The 15,565-nt window shown below is 38.9% G+C and overlaps 1 protein-coding gene across 18 annotated transcripts in view; it reads right to left on the bottom strand.

Annotated features, from left to right (window-relative positions):
* LOC112049806 (ryanodine receptor) overlaps positions 1–15,565 on the bottom strand; it is a 143,918-nt gene that overhangs the window by 55,531 nt on the left and 72,822 nt on the right. For all 18 annotated transcript variants that reach the window (XM_052887104.1, XM_052887089.1, XM_052887090.1 and 15 more), the window contains 20 exons: positions 15,293–15,433; positions 14,673–14,810; positions 13,651–13,803; positions 13,075–13,190; positions 12,599–12,773; positions 12,150–12,253; positions 11,539–11,672; positions 10,909–10,998; positions 10,166–10,290; positions 9,494–9,676; positions 8,992–9,039; positions 8,451–8,568; positions 7,119–7,333; positions 6,677–6,824; positions 6,103–6,291; positions 3,679–3,810; positions 2,881–3,010; positions 2,320–2,468; positions 1,471–1,619; positions 369–531 (listed from right to left, as the gene is read on the bottom strand). In XM_052887104.1, the coding sequence (XP_052743064.1) occupies positions 369–531; positions 1,471–1,619; positions 2,320–2,468; positions 2,881–3,010; positions 3,679–3,810; positions 6,103–6,291; positions 6,677–6,824; positions 7,119–7,333; positions 8,451–8,568; positions 8,992–9,039; positions 9,494–9,676; positions 10,166–10,290; positions 10,909–10,998; positions 11,539–11,672; positions 12,150–12,253; positions 12,599–12,773; positions 13,075–13,190; positions 13,651–13,803; positions 14,673–14,810; positions 15,293–15,433 (2,800 nt within the window). The remainder of the gene's footprint in view (positions 1–368; positions 532–1,470; positions 1,620–2,319; positions 2,469–2,880; positions 3,011–3,678; positions 3,811–6,102; positions 6,292–6,676; positions 6,825–7,118; positions 7,334–8,450; positions 8,569–8,991; positions 9,040–9,493; positions 9,677–10,165; positions 10,291–10,908; positions 10,999–11,538; positions 11,673–12,149; positions 12,254–12,598; positions 12,774–13,074; positions 13,191–13,650; positions 13,804–14,672; positions 14,811–15,292; positions 15,434–15,565) is intronic.

Below are 15,565 nucleotides of genomic sequence, written 5' to 3'. Positions count from 1 at the left end.
TAACATCAGATCAATCTGTTTGTTTATCATGTATTACTATAAAATGAATTCTGGTCTCATTTGGCTACATGGTATGCGCGTAAAAAATAATCAGGTCACTAACACGTTGTGTATGGTACGACTTCAAACACGCGCGTCGTCTTTACAATCGCCCTTTGTCCTATATGAATGTTTTGTGTTACGCAGCGATCATGATAACAGGTTTACGGCATAGTATTCGTCGTAACTTCGAGTCCGTTCTAAACAGGAGGCAGTGCAGTATACAAAACCACGGGGTTATAATATCTGCGCAGTGCAGCATGTTGCAATGTCAGGGCGGACTCGAATGTTAGCACATACTATGACACCAAAATATTTGACAAACATACCCTCAGTGCAACAGTGGTGTACTCCGACAGACGTGACACGTCCACAGTGAGTTTACGCAGCAGTTTGAGCAGCATAGAGGGTTGCATGGCAGCCGTGAGCGCCACCAGGAAGTCAGACACTGCCTCGCGCTGACCCTTGGTCAACATGCGGTTTTTGGACAACCTGAGGGACGAACCAATAATGTATTAACTCGTCAACTGCAGGACGAACTGTGACTCGAGGGCGGGTCACCAGCAAATGTTTGTTGACTTCCGCCAGTCAAGGCGTAAAGTAAAGTAAAGCAATCAATATTATCTACTTAACCCTTTAAGGTTAAGTAGATAATATTGATTGCTTTACTTTAAATATCACTTTAGACGCGTTGTTGGAATGTTCCTCATTCTCAGGCAACTACAAGGTCAGGCCTCTTGCAGGAGCCCAAGTTTTAAAAATTCCGGTAAAGGTTAGGGGGTTCGAGAATCTAGAGAAGGAACTCAGGAAATGTTTGATCTTGTGCTACCTTCGCCGTTCTACCACAGGAACTTTAGGCAACTATATTCGACGGCCGCCTACTAAGCGGTTTAAATCCTTTTTCCTTACACGCACTACAAAGTTGTGAAATGCTCTTCAAGCGTCCGTTTTCCCCAACCACCTTCAATATCTTCAAGTCAAAAGTGAATCGGCATCTTCTAAACAAGCGCGTCCACTATAGACTGCATCAAAGGCGTGAATGCAGCTAAGCGTTTGCCTATACATAATAAATAAAAGAAGAGTTGCCATGACGTTAAGTATATGGCATCCAAGGACTTGTTTTCTTGTGTTCTCCCGAAGAAAATAATCACCATAATTTTGACGGCCTCCGTGGTGCAGTGGTATGCGCAATGGACTTACAAGACCGAGTTCCTGGCTTCGATCCCCGGCTGGACCGATTGAAGTTTTCTTAATTGGTCCAGGTCTGGCTAGTGGGAGGCTATGGCCGTGGCTAGTTACCACCCTAGCTACAAGGACGTACCGCCAAACGATTGAGCTTTCCGGTACGACGTCGTGTAGAAACAGAAAGGGATGTGGATTTCATCTTCGTCCTAAAAAGTTAACCCGATTCCATCTTAGATTAAACCGTACCTGTAAACAGTATGCAGCGTGGCGTCCAGCAGACTGCTGTAGTTCTCTGCCTCGTTGTAGAAGTTGGCGTGCTTGATGAGCAACGGCAGGATCGAATTGCCGATGTAGCGGTTCATGGACAGCGCCATGTCGGACTCGCAACCATCGTTCTTGAGGGGGAAATGTTTAATCACTTTTTTTGCTACTTTATATTATAAAACGTAAAAGTTAAAAAAATAGTTCACTAACATTTAGAATTTTTATATATTTTATTGCAGTGAGGCATTGTTAATGACGTCTATCCAAAAAATTTAATCCATATTTTGGAAAAGGGTATAGATTTTTTACAATTTGTCAGGCTCTACAAGAATAAAGGGAAAGGCTATCAATCCTATCCTACTTCCTACTAATATTATAAACGCGATGTTTGGATGTCTGCTACTCTATAACGCCGCTACTACTGAAGCGACTTAGCTGAAATTTGGAATGGAAATAGATTTTTCTCTGGATTATCACATAGGCTACTTTTTATCCCGAAAAATCCATGGTTTCCCGAAATTAGCGATTTTAATGATATTTAAACTGATGATTTTGATGATATGAATGTTTGTTACTCTTTCACGCCTCAACTACAGAACCGAATTAGCTGAAATTTGGTATTAACATTATAGCCTGGATTAACACATAGACAACTTTTTATCCCCGAAGTCGTGGGCGTCGGCTAATTAAATTCATATTTTGGAAAAAAGTATAGTTTCTTTTAAATTTGCCAGGCTTTAAAAGAGTGAGAAGAAAGGCTATCAATATTCAATACTTTCTTTCAATAGTTTAAAGCTTTGTTTTATTATTCTTAGCTTATTCATAACTTACTCTATCCAACATAGTGGCAGCTCTGAGATCCGGTAAGAAAGCTTCCTCGAGCAATCTATAGAAGAGTTCTTGTGTTTCGATTCCGTAGACTCGCTCCAAGAATAATCCGACGCTCTGCTTATGGCCGGGAATTAATCCAGATGGCATATCTATCAAAATACAACAGTTGTAAGCAAACTCCTTAGAAATCTCCTTTTCTTAATCTAATTTAAGTGGAGTCGGCAAAATATATCAATCTAATCTACATCTTTACACATACATGTCCCCTTTCAAACTCCAACCATTTCTCTTTGGCCTTTCTCTTCTCGTGTCCTTTCACTTGCAAATTTATCATTATTCTGGTTAGATTCTGTCTAGATTTTAATCCCTCCGATATTCTTTAAACATTTTCAACTAACTTTACTTTAATAATAAAATTAACAACTCATTTTTGATGACCTAACTTTAGTCTACGCACACAGAAACATTAGTACCAAAAACTTATTATGTAGATGTATGTTGTCAAAGCCCAATCCTGTGTGTTTTCTAAAGAATTTTGGAGAATACAATAAATTTCAATACCAGATTTGGGTCTCTCTTCGCCCGCGGCCGGGTTGTTCAATGTGAACCGCAAACTGAGAACACCTTGCAGGTCTTCCAGTGGAACCAAGGAGCGAAGAATGGCTCTCGCTCGCAGAGACTCGTTCTTTCCCTGAAATTGATGTAGCTAGCATGATTGACACGAATGAATAATATTAAGGGCTCAAATATCTAAGATTAAGGTTCTTAATCACATCAGCCGATGGGCACCCACTGCAGGACATTTATAAATTTTGTAGGGACTTTCCAACACAGCCTGAGCCTGCCTCGGCCTGAGCCGACTGTCTCCAAAGACGTGGATTCTAACTAGAATAGGCGATATACAAACAAAGTGTAAGAAATGTAAATTTCTAATAGAGTTTCGTCATGAATCCTCAGGGTAAAAAAATAATATTAATTTTGGGTAAATTCCACATGTACATTTGTGGAATTTACCCAAAATTAATATTATTTTTTTATTTTTTTTTATTTTGTGTGCAAGTGTCTGCTTCTTCACTTTAATTCGAGTCTACAAAACATTTCAGAAACGGTACCAAGGCATCAAGGGTTCCAAACGCAACTTTAATCGTAAACACATCTAAAGTTTTACCTGCAAATTAGCGTCACATTTTGTTATGGCATCATGCCGAGGATACCTTTTATCAACGATCATACATTTCGTATAATTTTAGTAATTTAGTATCTTTGATCTTTATGTTATGTACTATATTATATTGTGTATAACGCATGCTGACAAATGAAACTATTCTATTCTATCTTCAAGTATGAAGAGAGATTCACCAGAGCTATAACGCCGGCGTCGGGCGCGCATCTGCCCAGCAAGTCGACGAGCGTGCAGTAGAAGTTCAGTATCGCGGCGCCCGTGTCGATGTAGTCTTCGTCATCGTCAGACTCTGGCAGCGGGTGACTGAACTGTGAATACATTGTAAACTGTTTTATGTTTTACAATAATAGATGAAAGACGCAAAAAGGCATTGCTTCCAGACTCTGCATATAATCTATACTAATATTATAAAGAGGTAAAGTTTGTAAGTTTGTAAGTTTGTCACATTTTTTAAATGGGGTAATCTTCGGAACTACTGGTCCGATTTCAAAAATTCTTTCACCAGTAGAGTGCTACATTATCGGGGAGTGCTATAGGCTATATTTTATATTAGTATGATATATATTCGCCGAGTTAACACAGTTTTTGTCATACAGGTCGGACCGAAAATCCTCTTAAGCAGACTTATTCGCATGCGCTGCCTTAACCATTGTGTAAAATTGAAATTAATGTACGGAGGCTTTATGTATCTTTAAAAGTTCTACAAAAAAGTCCGCGACACCATATATCTATCTTCTATATATTAGCAGATATAGTACCTTTTGTGTTTTAAAAATTATAAATTTTATATACTTAGGTTTGCGTCATTATTTATGCTACTTAACTTAAATCCTTATCAAAATAAATTATTTAATAATCACAAGGATATTATGGAGATAAGATTTGCCCTTTATAGTATGTTAATTAGTTAAATAGTTTCGGAGATAATACAAAATTTCTAAAAGACGCAGAAATTCCGCTACATGACGCCCCGCGCTTTTAATTACGTAGTTCCCGTTCCTGTGTGAATATGGGAATCAAACATAGCGTATGACACTCGCAAATAACGTAGCTTTCTATTGGTAAAACAATCTTTCAAATCGGTCCAGTAGATCCAAAGATTATAATTTTAGCATAGAAGTCTCTATTTTCCTTTGTCATCGCACCACGCTCATAGGGTTGGACCGATTTTGCTAAGGGTAGGGGTAAGGTAGGGAAGGTATAGGGTAGGGTAGGGTAGGGTACAGGTAGGGTAGGGGTTGTGTAAGGGTAGGGTAGGGGTAAAGGTAGGGTAGGGGTAGGGCAGGGTAGGGGAGTGTATGCCTAGGTTAGGGGTAGGGTAGGGGTAGATCCTACCTCTATCCTAGGGGGAGAGAAAGGGAAAATTACGGGTAAAGTAGGGTACGGGTAGGGTGGGGGTAGGATACAGTTAGGGTACGGGTAGGGTAGGAGTAGGGTAGAGGTAGGAGATCGATACTGAAGCCTATTTTCTATTTTTTGTCTGTCTGTTTGCCTTTTTTTGACCGGGCATCACGCTGAAACTACGGAATGAATTCAAATGATACTTAAGACGATTTGAGACCATAATACGTAGAAGGATAATAGGATACTTTTTGTCGCGAAAACAAAATCAGAAATGGATGAAGTAGGTGTAGAAAGTTTGTACGAAAAATCCTTAATTTTTCTAGGTACATTTGTAAATGTAAAATGATAAGTGGACTATTTATTAGGTATACGTTATAAAGTTGCAAAAATATAAATAGAAGGATGTGAAATAGGGGTTGAAAGTTGACATCGATTTTTACGCGGACGAAGTCGCGGGCGTCCGCTAGTTCATATATATAATTCATATCATATTCCCTTTTGAAGGATCGGGAAACACCACGCTGTTCTGTTTCAGATTCGCTATCAGTATCCGATAACATAGCTAGTGCCTCTAAATCATATTATCACTATCACTAAATAGTATCATGGCCATATTATATTTATTTTAAAAACTTTTATGTTAAGTAACTTGTATCGATCTGAGCAATTTCACGGATTGCAATCTAGGATTGTTTACAGCGATCGAAGTAAATGTCAAAATGGACGTATAGATTATTGACACGTAAAAAATTGTCATTTTCACATAGAGGCCTATCTCTAATCTGTGATCCCTCCTCCCAAATATAGATTGATTAGCATGGCATGCTTTATGTAAGAAATGGATTGATATATCAATCTTAGATAGGAAAAAACGGATTAGGATTAATTATTAATTTCGGGCGTAAGTGTACCAAATACCAAGTACCTAAATACGTACACCAAAAATCCAAAATAGCGGCAAGACCAAATGACCCATGACGTCGTCGCAACGAACGTTTGAACGGAATTCTGTCGCGCGCTTGTTCAGAAGCACGCTCTTGCAAGTGTAGACCTTTGACCAACCTCTTTATTCTAAGTTCTTGCTCGGTCATGTTCTTACAGCCTTTTTGGGGCTGAGTCCTTGGGGCTGGGACGGTGTCATGTTCTAGGCGTTAAGACTTATGTGTCTTTTATTACACATTCACACACATCAGAAATATGCTTGGTGATTGTACAATTGTATATCCCTAGTGACAGTTTAGTTACAACTAACTTACATTCATATCGCCGTCCTCGTCTCTCAGCTTGCGGCGGTCGGCGATCCTCTCGCTCATCTTGTTGGCGTCAACAATGGCCTTCAGTAAACCTTCGCCTTCACCGCGCAGCGCTGGGCCTAAGCATTCGGGTCTTCTGATGAGGAGACGGATCACTAGATTGGCGTTCTCTTCTACGCTTTCCCCGTTCACCTAAAATCGAAAAAAACATTATCAACTGATTTTTCATTCATTAAGGTGTTTTAGGGTATAGTCTGACCAGAAATAGATAAAAGCTGGATTGGGGACGCCAGAAATATTTTTAGGTATCTGCTTAATATGCCAATGGAAGAAATAGTGGCTTTTTATTCTGCAACATGGCGAGGTATTTTTTGGTCTCGGTTGTAATTATGACATTAAAATTTATCAAAGATATTCAAAATGACGTCCTAAATAATTTTGCCACCGCAACAAACTTTGACTGGTTTAGTATCTTCTGTGCGAAAAATTTATGTGAATATCTATTAAATATCCACACACATTATCAATTGGTAACTGAAAATGGTTTTGTACAAAGACAACACAAGGAGTTACTCACCCAGACACAAAATCGCAAGAAGTCGAGATAACGCTCTCCCTCCACTGGGTCCCAGCCGAGGTCAGGGTAGCCCTTCTCTATCAGCTCCGAGTTGCTCTGCAGGCCACAACGAGATAGGTACACCGCTATCTTTTCCAGATAGTGCTCTCTGAAAATTTCAAGACAATTTCTATTAAAATAAAAAAAAAAATACAGCGACGTAACTTAGCCGGTATCCATAATGATTATGAACAACTGTAAACAATTTTGCTAATTTCCGCAAAAAACATACAAACTAAATAGAGACGATATTAACCAAAACGAAATTAAAAAAAATAGAGACGATATTAACCAAAACTCTTTTTAGATTAAGGATTGTGATCATGCCATTCAACATTTCCGTCACAATCAATTTCTCTCGTAATGTGAGCTATCGTCCTGATATAAATAAAATATATCCCACCTTAAAGCCAAAGCAAGTTCAGTGTTCTCCATCAAACTGGAATAAGCCACGTCCAGTGGAGTGGAACCTCTCAAAGAAGGCCGAGATAGAAGGATGTTGGAGTTCTCCAGAAGGAAGTCAAAGTGATCGAACATGGCCTTCTGGTTCTGTCGCCCAGTGCGGCAGAAATAGCAGAGGAAGCGACAACACGCTACCACCATTTCGTGAGAAGTGTCCTGTGAAATATTTTATCAACTATAGCTATCAAAAATTTTAAAAAGCATTTAGAATTATTTAAAAACGGATTTCGATTATTTTATAATCAACATCACAATTTTGACGGCCTCCGTGGCGCAGTGGTATGCGCGGTGGATTTACAAGACGGAGGTCCTGGGTTCGAACCCCGGCTGGGCAGATTGAGATTTCTTAATTTGTCCAGGTCTGGCTGGTGGGAGGCTTCGGCCGTGGCTAGTTACCACCCTACCGGCAAAGACGTAACGCCAAGCGATTTAGCGTTCCGGTACGATGCCGTGTAGAAACCGAAAGGGGTGTGGATTTTCATCCTCCTCCTAACAAGTTAGCCCGCTTTCATCTTAGACTGCATCATCACTTACCATCAGGTGAGATTGTAGTCAAGGGCTAACTTGTAAAGAATAAAAAATAAAAAAATAAAAAACACATTATGTACTTAAAAACAGTCTAAGTACTATTGTACTGAGATGAATGGTGACAAGAGTACTGCCCTTCTGTCATTCGGAATTTTTTTTAGGCATTGCAATTCCATGGTCCAAGTATCTACTGTAAAAGGAACAAATATGTAACTCTAAGTCATAGAGGAATACTTGTGCCCCTTACAGGTTTCAGCCTTTTCTGCTGGGTTCCCAGCCTTGATACTGTCTCCCTGATATAACACGGAGCGAATGTGTCAACGCAAGTAGAGCTCCACATTAGTGTCCGCTATATATACGAGTATTAGTGTTGAAGACCCCCTACTAGGTGGTTTAAGGTCTGAGGACATAAAGCGGGTTGCAGGGAGCCGCTGGATACTGGCGGCTCGACATCTTTTTGTTTGGAAGTGCATGCAAGATGTCCAGCAGTGGACGAAAATCGGCTAATATTGATATTGAAATTATGATATTGCTCACCATCATATTCGTAAAATGCCATGAACATCCACTGGACATAGAACTAATTACTTTTTTTTTGAGACCACTATGCATGTAATCAGCGGCTCCCTGAGACATGTTTATTCTCCTAATTCTACCAAGAAAGGCGTCGACTAACACTGCATGAGAATACAGGGCAGGATTGCCATTCCAACGCTTTGAAATTCCAACGTCCAACGTTTGTTACCTTCTCCTTATCCTCAGGCGTTGGCTGCGCAGCGGTGGGCGCATCGGACTGCGCCTGCGCGCGTCTGCCCAGCGTGTTCATCATCACCGCCATTACATTCTCGTGTACGCGTAGCACTCTGTACAAATATGTTGTTTTAGTAGTAGTAGGATTCTATGGCGAAGTTTTAATAGGAAATACTAACGCCATGCTTAATTCTACTGATAATTAGCAGTGCTGTGTTCAGTAGAGATATTAACGCAACAGAGTGAGTCGTAAATTCGTATCTATCTTGCTCGGTTTGGTACTATAAATAAAGAGAGATATAAGATGAATTCGTAACTCACACTGTCTACTTATAAATACATCGTTACAGAATGTTATGCCCTACGAAATGATGCTATCTTATCTAAATATGCTATGATTTCCCACATAACACTAGATCGGTACATTAGCTTATATATTATTAGGCATATTTGAAGTCAGCGCAAGGCTACGTAGCTAAGGATTATTTTTGTGTTATAGTTAGCCACTGAAGCTAATTTTCATAATAACATATTACCTTATTAAATCTGGATGCTGGAAGAACGTATGGTTGTTCACAAGTTTCCTGAAATTAAGAAATAGATAAATTAAATATTGTGCTTGGAAAAAAATGTTTGAGTTATCCAAAAGCGTATTTAAATTTTTGATAGAGATGATGATATTCGTGGACTGCCCAAAATTATAAGTTAAATAAAGACAATTGTAAGATAAAGAAAGAGAATGGTAAATATATATATTATATGAGAACCCAGTGCTTATGTGGTTTCAGATCATTTGAGATCTTATGAAACACTAATTACTATTAATTCAGTAACAGTCAGTAACAGTTCCTACTTGGTATGTTGGTAGTGTAACATTCCCATGTCTCGTAGAGTACGTTAAATCGTCGGTCCTGGTCATTGTTATTAACATCTGATCCAAAATTATAAAAATCTGTTCACACATGATAACCCACATCGCAAACTAAGCATCAGGATCTAAGGTCCAAGCACCCTCTATATGTTAATACCGTATCTTACCATAACCGCTTTCTCATGAGCTCCTCCTCCTCCTGGCTCATCTGCACCGGCAGCAAGGCTCGGATCTGACTGAGCCCCACCCACATCTCAGCCACATCCTGCTTGGTCTTCGCGTTGATGACGTAAGTCTTCTCTAAAGCTCGAATTAGTTCACCCACTGCATCATATTGGCGAACTAGGAGACTAGAATAAAAAAAATCTTTATTTTTTATATGTACAGTGTGCACGGACTTTTTATACTTTACGCCATACGAGCTGGCCTATAATATAATGAATCTTTCTGAATTATGATGATGAACAATGGGCAAATCAGCCTGTGCTACACCTTAGTCCATTGTGGATAAAATCAAGTCACAAAAATATTTTTGGCTAACTATTATGGAGATCATGGAACATACACATAGAACGGATGTCTCTTAGTTGCTTTAAAGTCAGCAACTTATTAGTAAGCTTGGATTTGTCAACGAATCAAACTACCACTTTTTATCTGATCAAAGAAGGAGTTAATATTGAAGTGCTTCAGCCTACAGGTGTGGCCGAGTACTTGAGCTTTGAAGTCACATTGCCAAGCGTTGATTTAAATCAAAACACTCCAAGTTTTTTTTTTCAAGTTTGTGTATCCAAAATCAATACAATTATTACGTTAGGTGAACGCATGTGTTTCATGCTTACCTAAACATTTCCCTTACAAGCTTCGGCGTTTCGATCTGTGACTCTTCAGCCCAATTGACTATGGTTTGGATCAGAACTTTCCTGAACTTTTCTTCGGGCGTTTTCTTCACTGGTTCTTCTACAGCCTATAGAAGATTATCAAATTTTAGCAGACTGAGAAGTGGATTACAAAAATAAGAAAACCAATGTCGAACAAAGTTTACATGATTCACAATATTTGTCAGGACAAGTTAATTAACAAATCAAACTGTAACCAAAATAAGAACCTAGAATGGCAGAGAATGACCTTGAGTGGAGTCACGCACTTGTGTGTAGAATTAATGGCGCCCTTGTTAAACAATACTCCCTTTTTACACTCAAGTCACTCTCCCGCCTATCCCAAGTAACCCATAAAGAATTACACAACAAGAAATATAGACGGCTCGAACGCCACGAGTATACTGAAGCCAAACGCACGACTAGCGCCTTATCGGTACCACTCTCTAACTCCCCACTCTTTACGGAACCAAGTCATGCCACCTGACATCATATCCCACTCAGGCTACTATTTCCTACACATAATTAATTTAAATTAATACATATCACGAAATATGAAGGGTCAAACTCTTGTTATTCGTCATCTTTATTAAGAAAAATAACTTACTTTTATTAAGTAAGCCAATTAAAATAGGTGTGCTAATAATGAAACCGAGTAGATATTCCATTAATATTATTCTTTTTGTAAAAAATAAAATTTTTATTACCTTCGCTTCCTCTTCCAACTCTTTCACTGTATTTATAATGTTGTACAGTTTTCCAAATGCACCCGTTTTTGCTTCCGGTTCTGAAGATTCCTAAAAACACAACATTTTTTATATTTTCCAAATAGTACCGCCAAATTCAAGCAAACGCCAATATATGCATATTAAATAAAAATATATTAATATAAAGCCTTGATTTATTACCCGAGAGATATTGAGTTACACTATTTAATAAAAATTCTCCTGAAAATACAGTTATTGTAAGAAGAATCAAATCCCTCATAATTTACTTATATTCTTTCATGTGCGAGATCAATCCTCGTCGCACGGACAGGGCAGTTTTCTCTATCTATTAGTATAGTAGCTACCAGTAGCGAAGGCTGAAATTTTGTAGTAGGTAACCCATTCATGTGTTTTTTAAGTCTGAAAGACCAAGCGAATTTCATGTACGTCTACGTTCTTATAGATAGTATTAATATATATTGTAGAAATGCTGTTGTAATATTAAATACCTATTTGGAGCATATAAAATACATTACAATAATGAATATGTATGTATGGTTTTTAAAAGATAACCCAATAGGAATCGTGTTGTTAGGATCCATCGCCCCTGGTAGCCACTCATCGTGTTACCTCTCCGTCGGGTTCCTGCAGCGCACTGAGCGAGACGTGCGTCATGAGTCCCTCGTGGAACTCATTCATGCGCGAGATCAGGTCCTCGCCACACGGACAGTTCTCCGGATCATCGTCCTCCAAGTGCTTGAAACCTGACACAAAAAAGTATTAAAACCTTAACAGAAATATAAAAGAACCTAGTCAAGGAACACCGCCACTGCCACTTTTTTTCATTGCAACTGGTTCCTATGTTTTCAGAGGTTATCCAACTAAAACTTCTCAAATCTAATTATGTTGCTGCCTGCTTCTATTTATTCTTGTTTTTATTTAATTATAATGACACATAATTTACTAACTCAGAGTTGGCATGTGTACTTTTTGCAAACCAAATAAACCTTTCTGGAATTCCAAAAACAATTTGATATAGGTACATACATACAAAAGTTGCGTTATCTATACAATTTTAAAACTCACACAGACTCAAAAAAATGTGGCACAGACAAAGGATAAAGACACTTTTTCATGTCCCGATATTCTCACAGGATAAAAAGAAGACCAGCCGGTTTTAAAACCTGTTGGCGTTGTATATTATATTCGCTATATACTTCGATTAGATTGATTAAACTTACCCAGTATAGCATTCATTTGTTCACGAGGTGGACAACGGAACTCTTTTGTTTTTTTAGCCGCGACAGCACTCGGCAAATCAGATTGCTTGATTTCGGTGTAACGTCTGAAAGTAACATTTTATTGTGAAATACGACGTATATGTGTTTTAACACATATATACGTCGTATTTTCACAATTTGCAGACGTATTATAAATACAGTAATACTTGAGCCTTTTACTTCAAATACTGTATTTAGCGGAATATAGAATAATAACCTCAAAGTCTAAAACATTTCTGGTGTTAAAATTGTTTCAGATGTTGCTGTTGCTACTTTAAACTCAACTTTATAGTTTTAAGCTTTGTGGCACACATTGACATATGCACAAGTAATAAATTGTACAAGTCTATACTTGCACAAGTAAATCTTTAGGTGTATGACTATCCTTAATGCCTAAAACTTCCACAAACCTCAGCTGATCGGCCTGTAAATCGCCAACGAAGTCGTGAGCGAAGGCGATGATGAACTCGACGCGATGCCTTAACTGCATGTCGTTGAGATGCTGCAGTAAGTAGCACATCTGTAGCTTAGCACCCTCTGCCATTTTCATGTGCAACAGGCCTTTTCTGTGCTCGTCTTTGCCTTCTGGAAATATAAACAGCCGAACATAAAATCTCCTTCATTATTGGAACTCGCAAAGTTTATTCAATGATATTTATCACTAACAGACCGCGACTTTTGTTTTCCAGGATAAAAGTAGCCCATGTGTTGCTTAATAACCTTCTTTATTTACTAGTGAAAGAATCGTTAAAATCGTTTCAGCTGTTCCAGAGATTAGACCTAAAGTTCCTCTCAACAATGGGGTGTATTGGTTAAGTTCCAATGGGTCATGTTTTTTTTTAATTTTGACTGATATTTATAGCAATTGGATCAATGTAATACTTACCTTTGTCGAATGTCGCATCCCATGTCTCCGGGTTGATCATGATGAGCAGTTTCTCGACATCCTCGTCTCTCATCATACCAACCAACAAGAGCCGATCTACCAGTTTTATGAGTGGCCTACAACAAAAGTAGTACTTAGTTTTGTAGTAGTAGTCTGAATGTAGATGTAGAAGCTTTTGTCGATTTCAAAATGATCTAACATTTTGAAATCGACAAAAGCTTTCTTCACCCCTATCTTAATTTGAGCATATAGATCAGTTTCATATTAACTGTTTAAATCTAGCCCGCCAAACCGCATTGGAGCAGCGTGGTGGGTCTGAGCTCCAAAGCCTCTCACTTATAAGGCATGGGGCCTTACCATAAGCACGGTTGCTTGAGCACTTAAATATCCCGCAGCAGGAGGGTTGATTATTTTTTTGAATTTTTAATGGAGTAATGTATTTTATTACCGTGTTCAAAATTTTAAAAGAAAAGGACAAATGAAAAAATGATAGAAGTATGAAAAAACATATCTATCAAATCCTCTCTTCTTCAGGGCTAACCCTGTTTAATAGGCCGATAATGATATGATACTCACAAGAACAAGTTCTCGTTGCTGCCTCCGACAGGGTCTCTGTTGTGCACCTGGTTGGTCTCCACCGCCTCCGCCAGCGCCTGCATCACGAACTCCCGCACCACCTCCAGCGGGAAGTACGGGGAATACAGGTTGCTGATTTCCGTTATGCTTTCCCTGTATAGCGAAATTTTACATACCAACAACTAGTACCCAATAACTAATAATGCACTAACATTGGCCACCCAAATATACCGCTTTTTCTCTGAAATCCCTTAAGATTCTGCTCCTAAAGTACCCAAAGACTATAATCAGCAGATGAAGTCCACTGTAGGATCAAGACTTTGTAGACTTTCAAACACTAAACTCCTGAACCGCCAGCTTCGACTCCTTGCAAATTACTTGATGTCGTTAGACCAGATATTGGGGGGTTTAACTAACACAGTACTTACTGGTGTGGAGACCATTAAAATACCTTAGTTTCCAACATCTATTGGCTCTTCAGACTATGTGAACCGTTGATTTTAGATTTCTGATTCGTTAAGTAATGTGAATTACGAAGTTGTTGTAATAATACTGACCTCCTTATTTCTGATTCAACTTAGAATACTCCTATCCCCCGTTGAGTTGACTATACTCAAACCAATTACCATGAGACCTGCCTCGCTAGACGTTACCCCTCTGTCAAAAGTATATGATCACGATCTAACGTGTTTAGACAAACTGAGTCTATAGAGTCGATATTTCATTGTGTTAAAATTACATATGTGTGCAGTTTGATTTAAATTTATAGTTGTGACACAGGATATATTTATTGATGTTAAATAATTTCGATGTGTGAGTTTAACTCGTCCTTCTCAAAAAACGACAGACAACTTTGTTGGTGAATTTGGGTGCGATACAAGTCCAAAGGTCTTAGCTCAAATGATACCTGTAGCAATTAGGAAGAAGATTTCTACAGGAATTTAAGAAGAAGAATTTGAAGATTTTCTATTGCTTGAAAGTCTTGAAAGATATGGAGGATGTATTTGAGGCCTAAAACTCACGCTATGTCCGTCATCTTCATCTGCGGGATCACGCTCTCAGTCTGCAGCGAGCGCAGACTGTGCCTCATCTCTGGCTCCTCGTACAGGGACTTCAGCTCCGGCCCCAGCGGGATGACGAACTCGTTCTTACACGCCTCCCTGAATACAAAATAGTAGATTATTATACAAGGGGCTAAAAAGACACATTATATTCGAGGCGAGGGCTGTTAAATAGAAACCGAGTTTATAATGGGTTTAGCCCCACGTGTTACACTATATTTTTCACTACGATTTCGAGAAAATAAAATAATTCAGTACAATATTCAATGTTAAAATTATTTTTCAGACGGTCGGCGGACCGTTTTGGCTGAAAATTTAAAATTGATGGAGATGTAGCTTAGAACCAGGAGACGGACATAGGGTTCTAAGGGCAAGGGTAGGGTTTATTATAAAATAAGCACCACATTGTTAGACTCCGCGACACGATTTGACAGCGAACTGACAGCGCTTTACACAAATGACAATAAGACCGCCATTACCAAATGACAATAGGACCGCCATTAAGATATTAGCGCCGCATCTACGGGACTTGTTTCGTGGCAAGGCGTCTGTTATTACTTCACTTGGTAATTGTTACTCACATAGTGGTGGCATGCGACTCTAGATGTAACGCGATGAGAAGATCGTAGAAGCCCTGTCGTAGCGGACCGGACATGTACTGCGACTGGATGGCGTACAGTAGCTGCTTCTGATCCACGTGTTGGCATAACGCGTGGGCGGCTCTGGAAAGAAACATTTAACTTTTAGCAAACTTACTAACTAACACTTAAACCTACAAATTACTTCAATGCAGCTCAGAATCAGAATCAGAACCGTTTATTTGCAAGAAACATTAAATTTAGTTATATAAAGAT

The sequence above is a fragment of the Bicyclus anynana genome, chromosome 18 (genome assembly GCF_947172395.1).
Source record: "Bicyclus anynana chromosome 18, ilBicAnyn1.1, whole genome shotgun sequence".
Taxonomy (NCBI): Eukaryota; Metazoa; Arthropoda; class Insecta; order Lepidoptera; family Nymphalidae; genus Bicyclus; species Bicyclus anynana.
The sequence above is the reverse complement of the archived record's forward strand: the minus strand, read 5'-3'. Positions and strand labels throughout refer to the sequence as shown.